This window comes from Schistocerca gregaria, chromosome 6 (assembly GCF_023897955.1).
Source record: "Schistocerca gregaria isolate iqSchGreg1 chromosome 6, iqSchGreg1.2, whole genome shotgun sequence".
NCBI lineage: Eukaryota > Metazoa > Arthropoda > Insecta > Orthoptera > Acrididae > Schistocerca > Schistocerca gregaria.
This window is the reverse complement of record NC_064925.1, coordinates 448692682-448716070: the sequence shown is the minus strand read 5'-3', so window position 1 is coordinate 448716070 and position 23389 is coordinate 448692682. Positions and strand designations below refer to the sequence as shown.

Sequence of the window (23389 nt, the reverse complement as noted above, 5' to 3'; positions counted from 1 at the left end):
CCATTCCTAGACCGGCAAGGGAACTTGCTGTTCCAACAGGACAATGCAAGTCCGTATGTATCCCGTGCCACCCACCGTGCTCTAGAAGGTGTAAGTCAACTGCCCTGGCCAGCAAGATCTCCGGATCTGTCCCCCATTGAGCATGTTTGGGACTGGATGAAGTGTCGTCTCACGCGTTCTGTACGTCCAGCACAAACGCTGGTCCAACTGAGGCGCCAGGTGGAAATGGCATGGCAAGCCATTCCACAGGACTACATCCAGCATCTCTACGATCGTCTCCATGGGAGAGTAGCAGCCTGCATTGCTGCGAGAGGTGGATATACACTGTACTAGTGCCGACATTGTGCATGCTCTGTTGCCTGTGTCTATGTGCCTGTGGTTCTGTCAGTGTGATCATGTGATGTATCTGACCCCAGGAATGTGTCAATAAAGTTTCCCCTTCCTGGGACAATGAATTCACGGTGTTCTTATTTCAATTTCCAGGAGTGTATTTTCTCCTTTCATCAATTAAATTCAATATTACTTCTATTACCCAAGGATTTCTACTAGCCCTCGTCTTTTTACCTACTTGATTATCTGCTGCCTTCACTACTTCATCCCTCAAAGCTACCCATTCTTCTTCTATTGTATTTGTTTCCCCCATTCCTGTCAATTGTTCCCTTACGCTCTCCCTGAAACTCTGTACAACCTCTGGTTCTTTCAGTTTATCCAGGTCATATCTCCTTAAGTTCCCTCCTTTTTGCAGTTTCTTCAGTTTTAATCTACAGGTCATAACCAATAGATTGTGGTCCGAGTCCACATCTGCCCCTGGAAATGTCTTACAATTTAAAACCTGATTTCTAAATCTCTGTCTTACCATTATATAATCTATCTGATACCTTTTAGTATCTCCAGGGTTCTTCCATGTATACAACCTTCTTTCATGATTCTTAAACCAAGTATTAGCTATGATTAAGTTGTGCTCTGTGCAAAATTCTACCAGGCGGGTTCCTCTTTCATTTCTTAGCCCCAATCCGTATTCACCTACTACGTTTCCTTCTCTCCCTTTTCCTACTGCCGAATTCCAGTCACCCATGACTATTAAATTTTCATCACCCTTTACTATCTGAATAATTTCTTTTATTTCATCATACATTTCTTCAATTTCTTCGTCATCTGCAGAGGTAGTTGGCATATAAACTTGTACTACTGTAGTAGGTGTGGGCTTCGTATCTATCTTGGCCACAATATGCGTTCACTATGCTGTTTGTAGTAGCTTACCCGCATTCCTATTTGCCTATTCATTATTAAACCTACTCCTGCATTACCCCTATTTGATTTTGTGTTTATAACCCTGTAGTCACCTGACCAGAAGTCTTGTTCCTCCTGCCACCTAACTTCACTAATTCCCACTATATCTAACTTCAACCTATCCATTTCCTTTTTTAAATTTTCTAACCTACCTGCCCGATTAAAGGATCTGACATTCCACGCTCTGATCCGTAGAACGCCGGTTTTCTTTCTGATGATAACGACATCCTCTTGAGTATTCCCCGCCCGGAGATCCGAATGGGGGACTATTTTACCTCCGGAATATTTTACCCAAGAGGACACCATCATCATTTAATCATACAGTAAAGCTGCATGCCCTCGGGAAAAATTACGATCGTAGTTTCCCCTTGCTTTCAGCTGCTCGCAGTACCAGCACAGCAAGGCCGTTTTGGTTATTGTTACAAGGCCAGATCAGTCAATCATCCAGACTGTTGCCCTTGCAACTACTGAAAAGGCTGCTGCCCTCTTCAGGAACCACACGTTTGTCTGGCCTCTCAACAGATACTCCTCCGTTGTGGCTGCACCTACGGTACGGCTATCTGTATCGCTGAGGCACGCAAGCCTCCCCACCAACGGCAAGGTCCATGGTTCATGGGGTGTGGAGGGGGGGGGGGAGGGGGGGGGGGTTGAAAACAAGTGTTATGAACAAATATAGTCTCGGTAGTAGGAATGAGAGAGAAGAAAGACTAATTGAGTTCTGCTATAAATTTCAGATGGTAGTAGTGCATACTCTGTTCAAGAATCACAAGAGTAGGAGGTATACCTGAAAAAGACCTGGAGACATGGGAAGACTCCAATTAGATTACACATTAGTCAGACAGAGATTTTGATATTAGATATAGGATTGTAAGGCATAACCCAGGAACAGATATAGACTTATATCAAAATTTACTAATGATGAAAAGTAGTCTGAGGTTTAAGAGAATCATTCTGAAGAATCAATGTGGAAAGGAGTGGGATACTGAGTACTGAGGAATGATGAGGTGCATTTGAAGTTTTCTAAAGCTGTAGATACTGTGATCATTAATAACACAATAAGCATTTGAACATCTCTAAAAAGAGTAATCATGAAGTTCGATAGACAAATATAGTTACAAAGAAGATAGCTGCAAAGAAACCAATTAGGAGTGAAAAAAATAGAAAGTGCACAGAAGTATGGGAGAAATGGCTGCAGGAAAAGTGTTAAGGAATTGAAATAATAATAATAATAATAATAATAATAATAATAATAATAACTGCAACAACTGATTCAGCATACAGAACATTCAAAACTACCTTCAATGAAATTAAAAGCAGAATGCTCAACACTAGGACTGCAAATAGAATTCTACTGTTAAACAGGGAGGAGAGAAATGATCAGTAGAAAGAGTTTATTGAAAACATCTATGAGGAGGGAACTGCCTGATGTGATAGAAGAAGAAATGGGGGTCGATGTGGAAGACATACAGAATCCAGTGTTAAAGTCAGAGTTTAAAAGAGCTTTGGAAAATTTGTGATCAAATAAAACAGAAGACATTCCTTTAGAATTTCCAAAATTATTACAGGGTGTGGAACCCAAACAACTATTCAGTATTGGTCTGGAGATATACCACCAAATTTTCAGAAGAACAGCATACACACTGTCCCAAAGAAAGCAAGGGCAGATAAGTGTGTGAATTATTGCACAGTCAGCTTAAAAGCTCATGCATCCAAGTTGCTGACAAGAAAATGATACAGACAAATGAAAAAAGAAATTGAGGATCTGTCAGATGACAACTGATTTGGCTTAAGGACAGGAAATATTACGTATGTTCAAGAACCTAGAAGGGGAAAATAAGACTGGGAGACCAATAATGCAGTACTCACATTAGAAGGGATGTAAGACAGGAGTGTAGTCTCCCCCCCCCCCCCCCCCCCTGCTATTCAATCTGTACACTCAAGAAACAATGACAGAAATAAAAAGATATGCTCATGCGTGAGATTAGAACCCAGTGTGAATGGGTATCAATGACATAATTCACTGATGGCATTACTATCCTCAGTGAAAGTGAAGATGAACTGCAGGTTCTGCTGAACTGAATGAACACTCTAGAGAGCCTTTCTAACGAGCACAAACTATAGGTTGAGAGTAAACTGAAGATAGATGAAAGTAATGAGGAATAATAGAAATGAGATTAGCCATAAAATTAACATCAAAATTTGAATCCACAAAGTAGATAAAGTGAAGGAATTCTGCTATCTTGGAAACAATATAACACATGATGGAGGAAGCAAAGAGGACATTAAAAGCAGACTTGTTTGGACAAGCAGAGAATAGAAGCTTTCGAAATGTGGTGCTACAGAAGAATGCTGAAGATTAGATGGGGAGACCACATAACTAATGAGGAGTTATTGAATAGAATTGGTGAGAAGAGGAGTTTGTGGCACAACTTGACAAGAAGAAGGGACCGGTTGGTAGGACATGTTCTGAGGCACCGAGGTATCACGAATTTAGCATTGGAGGACAGCGTGGAAGGTAAAAATCGTAAAGGGAGACCAAGAGATGAATACACTAAGCAGATTCAGAAGGATGTAGGTTGCAGTAAGTACTGGGAGATGAAGAAGCTTGCACAGGATAGAGTAGCATGGAGAGCTGCATCAAACCAGTCTCATGACTGAAGACAACAACAGCAACAACAACAGTGCAGGCAAAGAAGGCGTTCCTGGGCAACAGAGTCTACTAGTATCAAACACTGATCTTAATTTGATGAAGAAACTTCTGAGAATGTAGGTTTGGAGCACAGCATTGTATGGAAATGAACTGTAGACTGTGGATAAACTGGAGAAGATGAGAATGAAACCATCTGAGCTGTGGCCCTGTATAAGGATACTGCAAATTAGGTGGACTGATAAAATAAGGAATGAGCAGATTCTTCACAGAATTGGCAAAGAAAATAAGGAAAACACTGACAAGAGAAAGGGACAGGATGATATGTTAAGGCATAGCAGATAACTTCCATAGTACTTGAGGGAACTGAATATGTCCAACAAAACAGTTGAGGACATTAGGTGCAAGTGCTACTCTGAGATGAAGAGGTTGCCACATGACAGGAATACATGGTGGGCTGTGGCTGCATCTAATCAGCAGAAGACTGATGACTGCATCTAATCAACAGAAGACTGATGGGAAAAAAACTGCCAGAAGTCGTAATGTTCATATACAAATGAAACTCCCTGTGCAACCTGTAACCTAGGGGTCCAGATGGATAACAAGTTAAAATGGCATCAACACATTTATAACCTCAGTTCGACATGGCTTAATGGCTTATTCTTACAAGCATCTCTCATTGCCTTCACCTAACGGCAAAAGTGTTTAATTGTTTTGCATATTTTCACTCTCTATTATCTTATGGAATTATCTACTGGGGCCATGCACACAAAACATAAGGTAGATGACCACACATCTTGCACTTTTTGAGTGAAGTAAACACCACTCATGGATTAGGTGTTAGGCCAGTTTTGATTGGCCAACTGTTGCTTACAATGCACTATGACAGCAGTCCATGATCATACAACATGTGATTAGCATGTCGCCAGTCCCTCCAGCTGGTACCAACTGATGAATCCTGATGATGACCCTGCTTCTTTATTTAAGTAGCACCTCATTTGGACTCATAAGGGCCGAGTGGAACCAACACCAGACTTTCCTACTTCAGAAAAAAAAAAAAGAGGAGGTACCAGGACTCGAACCAGGTCCTTTCACACCAAAGGCAGTGACACTTATCTCCTTCCCCCCCCCCCCCCCTCTTTCTGGCTATGGAGACAGTATTTTTGAGAATATTAGAATTCTTACATTTGTGTCAACAGAATTTACTCATTAATCCTTGAGTGGACATGCCATTTTTTATAACATGAGAGAGTGTGTGGCATCCTTTGTATACATGTAAAGAATAGCTACCCTTAATTATCAAGGCATACTATACGAGGAAAATCACAGTTTAATCTTAGTTTAATTACACAACAATAAAATAAACTTACATTAGATGAGCAAAATCACTGTTTTATTAAACAATAATAAAATAAACATTCTTTATATCAGTCTGTTGCCACATACAAGTGTTACCCGACCGTAATGACCCACTTGAAATACTAAACAGTGCAGCTACATCCGATCCCAACCAACCACTTATTTGAATGCTAATTATCTCAAAGACAATTGCCTCATTATGGGATTGTGCTACTAGCTCAGAATCTGCGCCATTTTCTTGCATGGATCGTAACTTTTTCTCACCTTGCTCACTTTTATTTTATGTTACTGCTGCTCATTTGCACATATGACAGCACAACTTATCACTGTGTTCAATTAAGCAATAATGAAGGAATAGGTATGGGCTTGCAATTGTAAAACAACACAGAAACAGTACAAGACAGTGTTATTTGTGATTGGCGCACTTTATACATAGGTGCAACCACTCGGGGGTTAATAGTTTTTGTTGTTTTTTACAAAGAATTCTAAAGTGATTCTCAGAAAAACCTCCCTAAATTTTTAAAAACCTTGCTCATTCAGTTCTGTACAACAAACAAAGTCACGCCAACAACTAATGTAGCACATGATCACAAATTGGTATACAGGGTAGAATGCTCCAAATTTCTGGGTGTAGATGATGATGAAAACTTGAAAAGGAATAAGCATATTACTGAGCTTCTTAAACAGTTAAATGCTAATCTTGGAAGCAAACAAATCAACCTCCTGACACATTCTGCATATATATCTAATCAAATGATTTTCTGGGGTAACTCATCACTTAGAAAGAAAGTAATGATTGAACAAAAGTGAGCAGTAAGAATAATATTTGGTGTCCACCCACATATGTCATGCAGTTATCTCTTCAAGGAGGTATAACAACGAAAACAATCAATTATTGACAAAATAATATAATTGGATAGATAAAAAAATCTACTCACCACATGGTGGCAGAACACACATCTAAAAGACGGTTGTAATTGGCGAGCTTTCAGAGCCAGGAGGGTTGAAGGGGAAGAAAGAGGGGTGAAGGAAAAGGACTGGTGGGGCCTAGGAAAAGGGGTATATTCCAGAAAAGACACCCAGAACTTCTGGTCAGGGAAGATTTACCACACGGGATGAGAAGGAAAGACTAATTGTTGGTGGCTGCATTGGACGAGATTAGAAAAACTGAGAGCTTAAAGTTGGAAGAAAGATTAATATGCAGGACAGAGATTACTACTTAAACATCATCACATGCATGAGCTGATAAGAGGGAAAAGTTAAGTGCATTGAATGAAAAATAGACAGGCAGAGACAATGAAAGATACAGTTAACTAAAATGGAGTGAAGCAAAGAGTAGTTACTGTGAAGAAATGCTGAGATGGAAAATTAATGTAAATTAAGTCCATGTGAGTGATGAGAACCAAGGAAACATTGTAGCACTAATTCCCACCAGTGGAGTTCTGAGAAACTGGTGTCTGGGGGAAGAATCAAGGTGGCGCATGTGGTGAAACAGGTGCCGAGGTAACTATTGTCATGTTGTAGAGCATTCTCTGCAACAGGATATTGCAAGTTGCCAGTATACAACCTCTGCCTATGCCCATTCATCCTAATCGATACATTGGTGGTGGACATGTTGATGTAGAAGGCTGACAGTGTTTACATAACAGCTGATATATAACATGTGTTGTTTCACAGTTGGCTCTCTCTTTGATAGTATATATTTTGCCAGTTACAGGGCTGCTATAGGTGGTGGGGAGGGTGCATAGAGCAAGTCTTGCAGCAGGGACTCTCACAGGGGTAGGAGCCATAGGATAGGGAGGTGGTTGCAGAAGGAGTGTAGGGTCTGACAAGAATGTTGTGGAGCATTGAGAATGTGATGGAAAGATTTTCTAGGAGTGGTGGGCAGAATTTCTGACAAGTGACTTTACCTCAACCTTGACCTAGAAACTTCATCAAAAGCTTTTTCATGTTACCCTTTGGAATGTAAGGATTCACAAGTAATGCCCTTGAGCTATCTGATACTGTTGTAAATTCCTTTTACTTAACCCCAAACACTCCCGACATTCTAGCACTTCTGTGTTGGCCCTTTTTTTACATTTTGCCAGACTTCCTTTAGATTTTTGTAAATTCCTTAACATGCTCACCTAATTTTCCCAACTTTGGGTGAGTCACATCAAATGGAGATGGCATTTAGCATCCATATACAACCTCATTAATGCGATAACCCTGTTCTTGTATGAGTTTGTGAATTGTTGGCACTCATTGTAAAATCTAAATATATGTTCCAGCCTATGTGTTGAGAATTCTCATAATGGCTTATCATCTTCAATATAATCCTATGAACTTATTCTGTGTGTCCATTTGCCTGTGGGTGGAATGGACTCATAAGTAATTTCTTAATTGTCAGTAAGTGACACAAATGCTTAATGAGACCAGACATGCAATTTGTATCTCGATTTGTAATAATCATTTGAGGTACCCTGAATTTAAGTATCCAATGATTTACTATAGTGTGAGCTACTGTGCTTTCTTTCTGATTTGGTATTGGTACCATCACCAGGTGCCTTGAGAAGTGATCAATAATTGTTAACACATACTGGTACTCATCTGATTGACTCCTGTGAAATGGCACCAAAATACCTGCTCCTTTCATTTGGACTCTGATAGTCTTTGTAATTGTATCTTTTGATGGTTTAAATCAGCATTTTGTGCACATGGAATACAGGTCTTGACCTACTGTTGAACATCAGCATGTCTTTTTCTCTACCAGAAACTTTCTACTACTCTTCTATTCATTGTTCTTTTACTTCCATGACCCGATAAAGTATGATCATGTGCTTGCCATAATACTTCTGTCTGCAAAGCTGCTGGAGCTACAGCACAAGGTCCACACTTGGTTTATCTACACAATATCCCATCTTGTATGACAAATTGTGGCTGTCTGCAGTATACCTGACACTCTTTATCACTTGCTTGCATTCTCTTCTGATCTTTCAGATGAAACCCAGAGACTTGCAGTGCACCGGTCCTCCTACTAAATGTGTCAGCATTTGTGTGTTTAGCACTTGGTTTGTGAATTACATCCTACTGAAATTTACTTAGCTTCAAAGCTCATTTCATTAGACAAGTTGAAGTATCTTTCAGCTCGAATAGCTATTTTAAAGCTAGCAGGTAACACTCCTGTGGAGTGAACAAATCCTTATATCATATTAACACTGATTCCATTAATGGTCCATCTTCACCCTTAAGATGCTTCACATTTTCTCACAACAGAGATATGTCGATAGTTCGCTCTGTTCTACTTTGTAACCTAGAATACTCGATATCTTCCTCTTCCATAACCTCTAACTTGCCTATCAGTAATCCTCAAAATTATTGAGGCTTATTGATACCATAGCTGACTCTCAATATCCCTTGTACACCTACATACAAAACAATGTCTCTCATGCAACACATCATTACTTGCCAGTGGTTCTTCCAAACACACAACATTCTGTGGAACATTAGTATCTACTGGTACCCAGATTAGCTTTCCTGTACCTGCTGGTACTCTGTCATGCAAAACAACTTTTAATGCACTCATATATAGTTTCTTCATGCCACCTATGCAACAGGGGCATCTTGTGACATAGAAACATTTGCAACTGTTGTACCTGACAGAAATAATTTACCATCGAGTTCAGCTTCCTTTGCAAAAGGTTGATCCTAGAATGATGCCTAACCAGAAAGTCCAACCCCAATATTACAGCAACACCTTGTCCCACAGTTAGCAACACTTTAGTCATACAACTCTGTGTTTTCTATCCTAAACCTGAGCCATTTTGTCTTGAATGAATCAACTGCACTGCTGCCTATTGTGCACAGGCTGTACTTTTGTTTTTGTAGCCTGCTCTTATCCCTGAGGTCCATACTGACAACCAATACATGTGCCCTTGTATCTACCAAAAATTCATATTCTTTCCTTTTCAGCCAAGCCACCAATGAACACTCCATCTCTGCATGCACTTTTAATGCACTTCTATTTAATGGGAATTGCTTCTAGATGGAAGGAAGATTCCCATCGTTGTTATCAACTTCTTATTCCTATTAGAGTTACCCAGTTTCTTTGATTTACACTTCTGTGGCTTATGACTGACCTGTTGACAATTAATACATTGTGGTTGGTGATGCTGTGATTTTTAAATGACCCTTTTTTCCACAGTGGTGACATTCTTTGTTTGACACAAACATTTTCTGATCATTCTGAGACATCACAGCACTATCTATCTCTTGCAGATAATTAGCTACATGCACTGCTGCTGCCTCAGACTGTGGATTTTCCATTTTCACTCTGCAAGAAAATTCTGGAGAAATAATGTTAAGAACACATCTATTAACCTATACTCAGCCTCTATCAATGTAACTGCATCTGTATCTGGGTTGTTAGTCAGTTCATAAGTTTTGATGTTCAAGTTGTGTGTCCTACTTGAAAATGCTTTTGTCACAAGTTACTTAACTTTTCTTGAAAGAAACAAGCACTGTTTTGTTTTTGTTGCCACTGCTTTAAGCCATTTACCAGTTCTGTAAATGGTACATGATGTATGTTTTAGCCTCACCTGACAACCACAATTTGGCCATCCAGTTGCACAACTTGGCTACTGATATCATGTCCTGAAGGAAAATAGTCTTATCCTCTGATGTTTTGCCAGAAAAAACGGAAATAAGGCTGGTGGGTACAAGATCCAGTGTTGAGGAACGCACTACCAGTATTGATATAGCTACACTCAGACCTGATTGTGAATGATCTCACATCTGACTATGAAACTGCAGAGGCACTTGCTCATTCTGTTCCTTTAATAATTTAACCTGCCCCTTTAGCCCTGATACTGTGCCCAGTGTAGTAGTTGCTCATGTCTGTGCTATATTCATGTAGTTTCCTTTTCTATCACAGTAAGCCTCTTTTCTACCACAGTAGGCTTAATCCTTATACAACACACAATATACATTATCACAAAGATCAAAAATTACTTATTACTTCAGCTCATTGATACCCAATGACACTTAACACAGTCTTCTTTTGCAGGACCATACTTCCCACAAGTAGAACATATTACAGGGATAAACTTATCACAAGGTGCACTGTGACCAGACAAATTACAAATTTTACAATGCTAAATACACTTCCCTATAAACCACCCCTTAAATTCAGACACGTCTATAGGTTCATTAGGCTTTACAAAAGTAACTCTTAACTCATTGCATACTATTCTGGACATGATCACAGCCAAAACATATCTGTGCGAGCAACAAAGCCTTTCAGAGACTCACACCACAATTGTAACTGCTGGACCATCCTCGGAAGGATGGTAGTGATCTGTTGTCACCAGTAGGTACAGTGAAAGAAGATGCAGAATTAGTTATTTATTTCGATAAATTACAACTGGTGTCTTGACTTGCTGTTGACATCAGTTGTCTAAGTCCATCAATGAATCGTGTCGTAAGCTGCCTACTGTTCGCTCAAGGTAGTAGACACCACACACCCGTTCCTCACTGGCTGTTCTATGGCAGTACCACCCACAGAGGCTTCACTCACCATACCACGATGTTGTGGTAGTGAGTGACGGTGGTGTGTGTGTGTGTTCTACTTACACATGCCAATTTCAGTGGTGCTCTATCCCCTATTGTTCTTCTTCATATGTCAAACCATGATGACGGTTGTCATATAGCTGTGCACTATGATGATCCTGGACTGCTGATTAGGAAGGCCTTGGCCCGTCCACCAAAGCATCAGGAATGCTGGTGTCCTGAACCAGGATCACTAGAAAGAACCCAGATCCACCAATCGGTGACAGTGGTAGGCTGTGCTGTTGAACTCTGCAACTGGTGATTACGGCAAGGTAACCATCGCTCCCTATAGTGGCTGTTGTTGCTCAGTAGCATGCAGGAAACCTATAACAGACTTCTGCCAAGCGTCACTCTACTGCAATCAGGGCATCAAGTGTGAATGTTATGCATGCCTTCTATCTGTCTGAACTGACTGCCTCATGAGTTAAAATGCTGAGGTATTTATGGAGCGAAGTAATGGCCAATGTTTACCTGACACACTTGTCATGACCGCATAGGTCTTGTTATTACAAAGGTATCAGTGGTTCTCACTCTGCTGTGCTTGCTTGAAGAGTTTATTATAGTATAGGACTGGTTTGTATAAGCTCTTGGCAAGCATCACTTTATCAGCAGTAGAATTTTTGTCATTATATAATGAAGTTGATGTGATCCTGTCTAGCTGCTGTGCCTACTTAAGTCCTGCTGAATTCCACAGTCTGGCTTGCCAGAAGCACCTACATGGTGTTTTTCCCTGAACCGCTCTTGGTGGTGAAATATTATTCTTCGCGCCCATCTCATGTCGATACTGCAGTAATGTAAGCAAGGTAGCTTCACTCTGGGACTTAGAAAATCTTAACTGTTTGCTGCCATTTACAAGGTTGATATGACAACAAATCTGTATGGATAAAAAAAGGAACGTTCACAAAGGCTCAGTCATTGGTAAAACAAGTGGCAGATCGCAGTTCATTGGTAGAACACTACGGAAATGAAATCAGTTTACAAGGCAAAATGCATATAAAACACTCGTACGACTAATCCTAGAATATTGCTCTAGTGTGTGGGCATGTACCAAATAGTACTGACAGTGGATATTGAATGGATAGAAAGAAGGGCAGTATGAATAGTCACAGGTTAGTCTGACCCATGGGAGAGATGCTGAAAGACCTGAACTGGCAGATACTTGAAGATATATGCAAACTATCCCACAGAAACTTCCTGGAAGATTAAAACTGTATGTCGGACCGAGTCTCAAACTCGGAACCTTTGCCTTTCTTGAACAAGTGCTCTACCAGCTGAGCTGCCCAAGCAGCTCTCACACCCCATCCTCACGGCTTAACTGCAGAATGAAAATCTCATTCTGGAAACATTGCCAGACAGCAGCTAAGCTATGTCTTTGCAATATCCTTTCCTTCCAGGAGTGCTAGTTCTGCAAGGTCACAGGAGAGCTTCTTTAATATTTAAGAGGTAGGAGATGAGATACTGGCAGAAGTAAAGCTGTGAGGATGGGGCACGAGTCATGCTTGGGTAGCTCCGAGGATAGAGCTCTTGCCCGCGAAAGCAAAGGTCCCGAGTTCGAGTCTCGGTCCAGCACACAGTTTCTATCTGCCAGGAAGTTTCATATCAGCGCACAGTCTGCTGCTGCTTAAAAATCTCATTCTTATCCCATGGAAACCTACTTAGAAAGTTTGTAGAACCAACTTTAAGTGATGAATCTAAGTTATTACAACCGCTGTGCACTGTACCCAAAGAGATTGTGAAGACATAAGATGAATTACAGAATACATAGAAGCATTTAAGCAATCATTCCTCCCACATTCTGTAAGTTAATGGAATGGGAAAAAGCCATAACAACTAATGCAATGGTATGTACCCTCTGCCATGCATTTCACAGTGATTTGCAGAGTATAAATGTATGTGTAGATAATAACAACATTTCTTTGTATGTCTTTACAGGGTGTTGTGATGTTTGGTCTCCTGTACCACCAGCCCTTACAGTACAATGATTATCACTACCCAAGCTGGGCTGAATGGGTGGGCTGGGGACTTGCTCTGTCGTCCATACTCATGATACCACTTGTAGCCACTGTCCAACTGCTAAGTTCCACAGGCACATGTAAAGAGGTAAGTGTCAAGTATCATTAATGTTTTAAATAACACAATTCAACTTAGAAAGACACAAGTGTTCCACAAATCATTAAAAAATGCTTTACATGTTAATCTAGCACATATGACATCTATATTGAACGAGAAACAAAGAGTTGACTTTAAAGATAAAATCTTCTTCAGGGGGGGAAAAAAATCACATACAAGCACATACTGTTGGGGATGACCCAAAAATAAAATCTTTTGTGGTTCATATAGGTCTTTCCCTTAACACTCATAAAAATTAAGGGTGCATGGTAAGAAACTGTAAAATACTACAGAACACAAATTTATAGCTAACAAAATACCTTGAATCTATTTTAATTATTTAATTGGATAGATTAAAAATCTACTCACCAAGCAGCAACAAAATACACACACATAAAAGATTGTTGTGATTGACAAGCTTTTGGAGCCCATGGCTCCTTCTTCATGCAGAAGGGTAGAAGAGGAAGGAAGGAGGATGAAAGAAAAGGACTGCAGAGGTCTGAGAAAAGGGGTAGATTTTGGGAAAGTCACTCAGAACTGCGGGTCAGGGCAGACTCACTGTACAGGATGAGAAGGAAAGACTGATTGTTGGGGACTGCATCAACGATATTTCAAAACCTGAGAGCTTAAAGGTGGAAGACAGGGTAATATGCAAGACAAAGATTACTACTTAAGCATCATGCATGAGCAAATAAGATAGAAAAGTTAAGTGCAGTGAATGTAACAGAGGTGGGAGGGGGGCAATGAAAAATAGACAGGTAAGACAATGAAAGATGTAGCAAACTAAAATGGACTGAAGCAAAGAGTAGTCACTGTGAAGAAATGCTGAGATGGAAAACTAACATAAGTTAAGGCCAGGTGGTTGGCGAGAACCAAGGATATGCTATAGTGCTAGTTCCCACCTATGGAGTTCTGAGAAACTAGTGTCTAGGGGAAGAATCCAGATGGCGTGTGTGGTGAAACAGGTGCCGAGGTCATGAATGTCATGTTGTAGAGCATGCTCTGCGAAAGGATATTGTGAGTTGCCCTCTGCCTATGCCCAATCATCCTAATTGATAATTTGGTGGTAGTCATGCGGATGTAGAAGGCTGCACGGTGTTTACATAATAGCTGTTATATGACATGTGCTGTTTCGCAGGTGGCTCTCCCTTTGATATTATATGTTTTGCCAGTTACAGGGCTATTAGAGGTGGTGGTAGGAGGGTGCATAGGGAAAGTCTTGCAGCAGGGATGGTGACAGGTGTAGGAGCCATAGGGTAGGGAGAGGATGCAAAAGGAACATAGGGTCTGGCAAGAATATTGTGGAGATTGGGAGGGTGATGGAAAGCTTTTTCTACATTTGGTGAGAAAATTTTAGACTGAATGAATCCTATTCAGGGCATGATTTTAGGAAACCATAGCCCTATCGAAGTAGCTGATTAACACATTCCAGACCAGCATAATACTGAGTCTCCAATGGTGTGCTCCGAAGCTGTTTTGTAGAGGGATCAGCAGTACCAGGATTGGATGTGATGATCCGGGAAATCTGCTTTTTAACTAGGCTGGTAAGGTAATTACATGCACTGAAGGCTGAGGTGAGAATGGTGTATTGCTGTAAAGAGGCTGCATCCGAACAAATATCTTTGCCTCAGATGCCAAGGCTGTATGGGAAGGAATATTTGACATGGAAAGGATGGCTTCTGTCAAAATGTAAGTACTCTTCTTTGTTGGTAGGTTTAATGTGGATGGAAGCGTGTAGCTGGCCTTCAGTAAGGATGAAATCAACATCAAGGAAAGTGGCATGGGATTTGGAATAGTTCAGACCATGATCCCAACTTAATCTACAACCACTACCTCAAAATCATCCCTGACAAGCTTTCCAACAACTCCTCAAATCCAGCATTGCCTCACAACCCTTCCTCAGGTCCCTACAAGAAGACCCTAACCTGCTCTCTGCAGAACTCCAGGCTCTATGTCCCTAAAATCTGATGACTCCATCATCAGCCCCCAGTAGACAAAAGATCTACCACTGTAGTACTTGACAGAAAGGAGTATGTTAGTGAAAGTCTAAGCCAGCTGTCTGACATCTCTACAGATCTATCAAGGTCCCATCCCTATGATTAAATCTGACCTGCAGTCCCTCCTTAAAACCTGAGGCCCCTCACAAGGACTAACACCTCAATCCATACAACTTCTCACCCCACCCAAACCATGCACCCCCCCCCCCCCCCACCTTTTATCTTCTTCCTAAAATCCACAAACCCAATCATCCTGGCTGTCCTATAGTTGCTGGCTTCAAAGCATCCACCGAATGTATATCTGCCTTAGTTGGCCAACACGTGCAACCTACAGTACAAAAACTCAACTCCTGCATCAAAGGTACCAAACATTTCCTCAATTGTCTGAAATCCGTGCCCATCCCACTCCCACCAAACACCTTGCTTGTCACCATTGATGCCACCTCCCACTATACCAACATCTCCCACGTACATGGTCTGTCTGCTGCTGAACATTTCCTCACTCAGTGTCCACCTGATTCCAAACCTATGACATCCTTCCCACTCACTTTAATCAACTTTATACTTACCAACAACTACTTTACCTTTGAGGAGCAGACATAGAAACAGATCAGGGGTATGGCCATTGGAACCAGAATGGCTCCTTCCTATGCCAACCTTTTCATGGGTCACTTGGAAGGGGCTTTCCTGGGATCCATAAGTCTTCAGCCCCTGGTTTGGTTTAGATTCAGTGATGACATCTTTACCATAAGGACTCATGGTGAGGCTGACATGCTAAAATTCCTGGAAACTCTGAATACCTTCTCCCAATTAAATTTCACATGGTCCTATTCCGAATCCCATGCTACTTTCCCCGATGTTGATCTTGTCCTCACCGAAGGCCAGCTACACACTACCATCCACATTAAACCTACCAACAAACAACAGTACCTACATTTTGACAGTGGTCATCCTTTCTATGTCATACAGCCATACAGCCTTGCCATCCAGGCAAACTTATTTGTTCGGATGCAGCCTCTTTTTAGCAATACACCACCATTCTCACCTCAGCCTTCAGTGCACATAATTACCCCACCAGCCTAGTTAAAAAGCAAACTTCCCAGGCCATCACATCCAATTCTGGTACTGCGGATCCCTCCACAAAACAGCTTCAGAGCACACCATTGGAGACTCAGTATTATCATGGTCTGGAATATGTTAATCAGCTACTTCAACAAGGCCATGATTTTCTAAAATTATGCCCTGAATGAGGTCCATTCTGTCTGAAATTTTCCCCACCACACGTAGAATAGCTTTCCATTGCCTGCCCAATCTCTGCAATACTGTCAGACCCTATGCTCCCTCTGCATCCTCTCCCTACCCTATGGCTCCTACCCCTGTCACCATCCCTGCTGCAAGACCTGCCCTATGCACCCTCCTATCATCGCTTATAATAGCCCTGTAACTGACAAAACATACTAGCAAAGGGAGAACCACCTGTGAAACAACATGTCATATACCAGCTATTATGTAAACACTGTGCAGCCTTCTACATCACATGACTACCACCAAATTATCAATAAGGATGAATGGGCATAAGCAGAGGGTATATATTGGCAACTTACTGCAATAGCTTGTTGCAGATCATGCTCTACAACATGACATTCGTGACCTCGGCACCTGTTTCACCACAAGCACCATCTCGATTCTTCCCCTAGATACCAGTTTCTCATAACTCTGTAGCTGGGAACTAGCAATACAACATGTCCTTGCTTCTTGTCAACCACCTGGCCTTAATTTACATAAATTTCTTCACTGTAACTACTCTTTGCTTCGCTCCATTTTAATTTCCTATGTCTTTCCCATCTATTTTTACTTTTATCAACTTGTGAATGATGTTTTAGTAGAAACCTCTGTCTAGCATATTACCCTGTCTTCCACCTCTCAGCTTTCAGGTTTTCAAATTCGTCAATTCAGTCCCCAACAATCAGTCTTTCCTTCTCATTTTGTATGGTAAGTCTCCCCTGACATGCAGTTCTGGGTGACTTTCCCAAAATCTATCCCTTTTCCTAGACCTCTCCAGTCCTTTTCCTTCACCCTTCTTCCTTCCCCTTCAACCCTTCTACATGAAGAAGGAGCCACAGGCTCCAAAAGCTTGTCAATTACAACAATTTTTTATGTGGGTGTTCTGCCGCCAATTGGTGAGTAGATTTTTTATCCATCCAATCTGCATTCAGCTTTTCCTGCCCTCCCTCTGCCCACCTTTTCTTCTCATACACATCCTCCTACTTCTTCAAGCTGTTCAAAATAGAGCTTTAAAAAGTGTATTGTGTGTGTTGCACCACATTTTGAGCATTTTAACCATGGTACAAGCGCGAGTGAAACAGGAAAGATATAAATGAAGTGAGCAGTATCTCCTGCCAAAAAATATAACATCAAGGAAAAGTACATTCATCAAAGCAACTAACTTATAGAAATTTCTATAAATACTTATGGATACACAGATTCATGCAATAATAAATAGCTATAACAGCAACATATAGAAACTTTCTTAAATTAAGTGTACCAATTTGAAAAAAATGAGCTGCATCTGCACAAAAACCCTTATACCTGAATTTACAAGTAGTTCATCACCTGATTATGTTGTCCAGCCCAACCAAAAGCCTCAACACCCGCACATTCCTTCCTGTTTCTTCCAGAGTTCAACTCAGCAAATCTGATGAGGCTACTAGAAGTTGTAGCTATGAAAAGCAAATGTAACTAAGATTGTTAAATTACATGTATATGCTTACAGAAACTAAAGGTTTGCATGTTAAACTTTTTTTTTTTTCCTTTTTTCTGCAGAGACTGGCCTACAATATCTCACCTTTGGAAGAACATGAAGCCATAAGAGAAACTGGTGTGGTGACAAGATTCAGGTGTAGACATTGGCTATATGTGTGAAGATTTTGTTTTCTCATATACTGGGACTACTTTGGCAACTACTGCCTTCAGCCTACCAGTTAACTTATAAAATTTGTACCAGGTTAATTTCATATGTGAAGGCAACATTTTTATGTGACTGAATGAGACACCATTTTTGTGATGATTTTTTAAAATACTTTGTAGTAAAATGTCTCAAAGTGGTGTTGAAATAATATATTAATTTGTGTGTTCAAGACTTGCCTTGTGCACAGTGCAAAGTATTAAGTCTTCATCAAAACAGCTGTGTGCAGAATGTATCAGACCCTTAGTTTTGTAGTTTGAAATGATCGTATCTGAACTCCATTAATAGGAAAAAGTGTGCCAAAATGTAAAATAGCTTGGATAAACTGGTACGATAATATCTATGCAAAATTTAATATTTTTAAAAGTTATTGTAACAGAAACCTGAATTAACTGCAGCAAAAGTTTCTTCAGTCACCACTGCATCACAGTCAGGTATTGCTGCTATCTGTACTATTGTTGCTCAAGTGCTGAATAATGTGAGGTAATTTCAGTATTTTCTGAACAAAAATGTAATAGTAAATGCACTGCAAAAATGACATTAAATTTTGGGGTTTTTGTAACTATTATGATGACAGCATACATAAGGTAGAACAAACCTGTTAAATTAGGGAAGCTTTATTGTGCCAAAATCAGGATTCATTACAGTAATTCAAGAGAAAGTAATTTCACTGTAATATAGTGTGAAATGAATCCCAAAAGTTTAGAAACAATGGATGAAGAGTGACATTATACAACCGTTATAACAATTTACATGTTAATTACATTTACTAAAATATATGGAAACCAATGATGGAAATAATACTAATGAAGACTTGATAAGCCAACCTTGCTGAATAGGTGAGAAAAACAAGGAGATGAAATGTTCTGATCCAGTGACTTTAGAAACACTTTGTTCTTCTTTCAGAATGAAGTAAAAAAAATTGGCAAAGACATTTGAAGGACTAGTAAGTGATTCATATCACCAATGCATCATATATAGTTATACTAATAAAACCTATGTACTTGACTTTGTACAGTGGTACACAAACAAGTAAATTATTTTGATTTAAAACCTTCCATGGTCATAAATACTGTTCTATGCCTAGGACATTCCCATCACAATTCAAATTAAAACTTCTTTCAACCCTATTTTTTATATACAGTATGACAGTTCAAAAATTAAGAGCAGCTAGCTCATATTTGAGAACCATTTAATATAGAAGACCAATATTACCCAGGTGGTGCATTTATAATGTTATAAACCTCTGTAACTCTATTTATTACACAACAGAAGTCACATCAAACTCTCTGGTAGATAACGACACTACAAAGTTCCACTCTTCAAGACATATTCATTTGATATTGTATCCTTGTTCTGAAAGTACAACAATAAGAATTTTCCTAGCCTCATATTCACAAATCCATGTTACTGCCTTCACCTTAAAATCATCAGCACCACCTCATGTCAGTTTTTACTTTCCTGCAGCATCAAGATCTTATACTTCTCTTTCTTACTGCATTTATTATGCTGTTTCACATAATTACTCTTCATGCACCTTCTGCTCTGTACTCATTACTTCTGTTTCAGGACACTCCTTGAATTATTTTGCCTTCATCCTGTCTAAAATTTCATTAATTTCAAGTTTTACATTCATTTTTGTGATCTTCTCTGTTCAAGTAGTGCTGATACTGCTTTTCCTTTAGTGTATTGTTTTATTCCTCGCGGTAGGTGCCCATAGCTGCTGTCACTTCATGTTATGTTATTTTTCTGCCTCTCTCTTGTAACTCATTCAGTCCTATATCTTTGATGTCATTTGAAAGTTATTCTTTAGTTACTGATTAAAAAATTTCTAGTTCTGAAAATCCCATTTATGTATTTCACATTGCTTTATAATTACTTTATAATATATCTAGAGGTTTGTCCCCCATTTATTCAGCCATTACCTTGGAACTTTTTCACACATTTTAAAGATTAGTGATGTGTAAATGTGGTGATGAAGGAAGAATTTTAAATGAAATTTTTATGTACAATGAATATCTCCAATTATACCCCAGAACTGTTTGCTGTACAGGACACAAAATAAATATTTAGCAGATCTTCTTTTGTTTACAGTTGATTGCAGATTGTCAGTGCTCAAAACCTGGCAATTTAACATAAAGAAGCAATTTCTCTTCACAACCTGAGTTTTATGTGTGTTTAATAATCATGCTACCACATTTATGCACCCAGTATTTGTTACCTGTCTGATTAAATCAAAAGCAGTTTCATTGTATTAACTATTATTTTGGTATTATCAACAATTCTATGATATCTTTGTTAAACACATAACATATTAATAAGGTGTTACTTTTTTCACCCTTTCATCTGCAATGTTATGGATACCAATGTATATAAAAAAGTATGTATTCAATCCACAACACACCATACCTTCACATAAATTCTTCTGTGTCAGACTGAGAACTCAGTACAGGTCTTCAACTTTCACAGATGCAACTCTTCTATCTGAAATCAGATGGTAGAGCACTGACAACAAAAGCAAGGGTCAAAGTTGGTAAGGAAGGTTCAAGCTATGTTCTCCAAAATTCAGCCAATTGGCTAAGCCATATACTTCTGTATCATATAATCAAGTTTCTAACATACACTATCTGCTTCTTAACCAAAGATTCAATAAATGAGTTTCTTTTGTAATTTTGCTATAATTTAGCCAGAAGGACTATTTTCATAATTCATTAGATGCTAAAATCAGTTCCTTTTATAAAATGTATAACCAAACTGCCATGGTGCATGTCCTAATAAGTGAATGTAAATATACTGGTGATTAAGTTTAACAACCACTGAATATAAAAAGAAGTTTACATCTTTATCAATGTAAATAATACTGTGAGGAAAAAATCTGTTATTATTAAGTAAATATTTATTGCTGTTATTACTTAAAATAATATAGCTCATAGATCATATAAAACTTTTTGAAAATCTTCTGTGTATAGTTTATGAACTATGAAGTATGTCTTTTTTTGAGACTGATCTCATTTTTTATGATAGAATCAGAGATGATAAGTTCATTATGAAACACATAAAATTGTAAGTGACAACTGCATAATTAATTTTTAAATTATTTTAATTTACATTGTGTTCACACATTTCATGCTGATTGTGTACTATTGTGTGCTAATGGTAACTGGCTGAGCCTTATAGTCATAATTTGTATCACTTGACAAATTTGTAAGAAACAAACACAAGAATAATTTTTCTTTAAAATTAATGTGTTGCTTTTGTTCTTACAAGAACAGTTTATGATACCGTTTCTGTAATTACAAGAGACATAGAATAAATATTTAGCACATCTTGTACTGTTAACAGTTAATTTTAAACTGTCAGTACTTCCAAATTGGCAATTTAATATTCAACATAACCTAAAATTCTATTTGCACACTGATTTATATATGTCTAATTATGCTGCCATACTTGATCAATGGAGTATGAATATTGGTTATATGACTGTTTGAATGAAGAGCAGCTTTGACATCTTAACAGAGTTGAGTGACATAGTCATAAAGTGCACTGGATGTGCAGAGGGGAGGAGTGAGTTCAAACACCTATTCGGTCATCCAGATTAAGGTTTTCCTTTGTATCCTGAAATGGGTTAAGGGAACTGACAGAAAACCTAATATTCCTCTCCTTGTGTAACAGTTATTTATAAAGTACAAACATTTAGCTGTAAACAGCACAAAATTTCTGAAGAACTACCACAAATAATTTGAAACACATTCACTGAAGTTAGTGATCCCAATATACAGTAGGGTGGTATCATGACCATAGTAAGATTCTGAAGGTATTCACAAATGAAATCAAAAGCACAGTCCATCATAAGTAAATGTAGCCAAGAATGCAGTGAGTGCAGCATTAAATTGGTACCACCAAGTGACTGTTGCTTATCTGACTCCACCTTTTATCTGCACTATGCCATGTGGCCCGTGTCATACACCTTTTCCAGTTCCAGTTGACATATGGTACAAAGGCCCCAATGGAGAAGCACTATCCATTGATGGTATGGGAACTGCCAAGACAGTCCTACTACATGACACCTGACATGCACACACCACTGCACATACCAAGGATAAGGTTCAGCATTTCTGTTGGGGACTTTTCACACTACAATCCTCACCTTGCATCCAATGACTTATCATTTCTTGCACTTGAAAAAATGGTGCAGTTGAGAATGGTTTGAAGATAACAAGGAGCTTGAGACCACTGTTGTCAACTGATTTCATTTTCAGGTAGAGAACTTCTGTGCAGTGGGGTTGAAGAATCTAGTATAAAGTTGCAAAAAGTGCTCAGAAGCGATCTGTGAGAAATGAAAAAGTAAAGTAGGATAGTAAGAAACCAAAACCATCAATGACATTCAACTTTAAACAAAACACTAACAACTGGCTATATACTGGCAAAGTAAAAGCATTTTTAATGTAATCATTAGCATCAATTATTCCATAAAAATCCGTTAGTCAGATTTCCAGTTCTACCTGGAAATTACTTTTACTCTTGTGGTTCTGAATTTCACAGTTCATCCTAAATTTATAGTTAATAATAACCATACATGCTATTATTAAGTAAATGTATTGGCATATTAATGCAAGAATCCCAAGGCCCTCAAAAGGCTTTAGCTAGATGTTCAGTTATCAACTTTACGTAAAATTCTTAATGCACACATCTGTAGAATAAATATTTCTTTTTTTACTTTAGCTGCAGTGCCTCAGTAGATTATGCCATATGGCAGTTTGGATGAAAGTATCCTAGCAATCTAGTTCCTATGTCAACTACATTAGAGACACTGCAAAACAGGGTGATCTGAACTTATTCATCGAAGATGTGATATCTACCTCTGAGCTTTTTGCCTATCTTATTCGCATGCTGGTGCCACTTCAGTTTATTACCTGTCTACATACCTAGGCATTTCATACATGGCATTTCAATTAGAATAGGGGAAAGTGCCCCAAAATGATGTAGTAGGACAAAACAACACAGTGTTTTTTTTTTTTTGTTTTTTTTTTATGTGTGTGGCTGCTGACCGGATCATAATCTTTGGTTTGCTTGATAGCTTGTAGTGGCCACACTTTGGCCATTAATCTTTGCCTACTTCCATTTGGTGATGTGAATTGCACGGGAAGCCACATTTGAAGTCAATGAAACCAATATTTCTATTAGCAAACTTTCAAATTTGTTAAGTGTTGATTATTTACGTGGGAAATTTACTATCTGGAGGATAGCTTATAAAGGTAAGTCTTTAAATCTGTGGCAATATTTTACTGGTGTGTTCATTAATTTTCAAAGCTATGGCCGAAGATTACACTTGTATTGAAGAGGGCAAAATGACACAGAGACTGCAGAGACATTCCTCCAGGAGATTTCTCCAACGCCTTCCAGTTCCAGTACACCTAAGAAACGCAAAGCTGGTGA

The 23389-nt window shown here is 39.1% G+C and overlaps 1 protein-coding gene across 1 annotated transcript in view; it reads left to right on the top strand.

Annotated features, from left to right (window-relative positions):
- LOC126279094 (sodium-dependent noradrenaline transporter-like) overlaps positions 1 to 18989 on the top strand; it is a 393514-nt gene extending 374525 nt beyond the window's left edge. Inside the window, exons 12-13 of the mRNA XM_049979564.1 lie at positions 12815 to 12982; positions 17812 to 18989. Of these exons, the coding sequence (XP_049835521.1) occupies positions 12815 to 12982; positions 17812 to 17910 (267 nt within the window). The 3' untranslated portion in view covers positions 17911 to 18989. The remainder of the gene's footprint in view (positions 1 to 12814; positions 12983 to 17811) is intronic.
- Positions 18990 to 23389: the final 4400 nt, after the last annotated feature.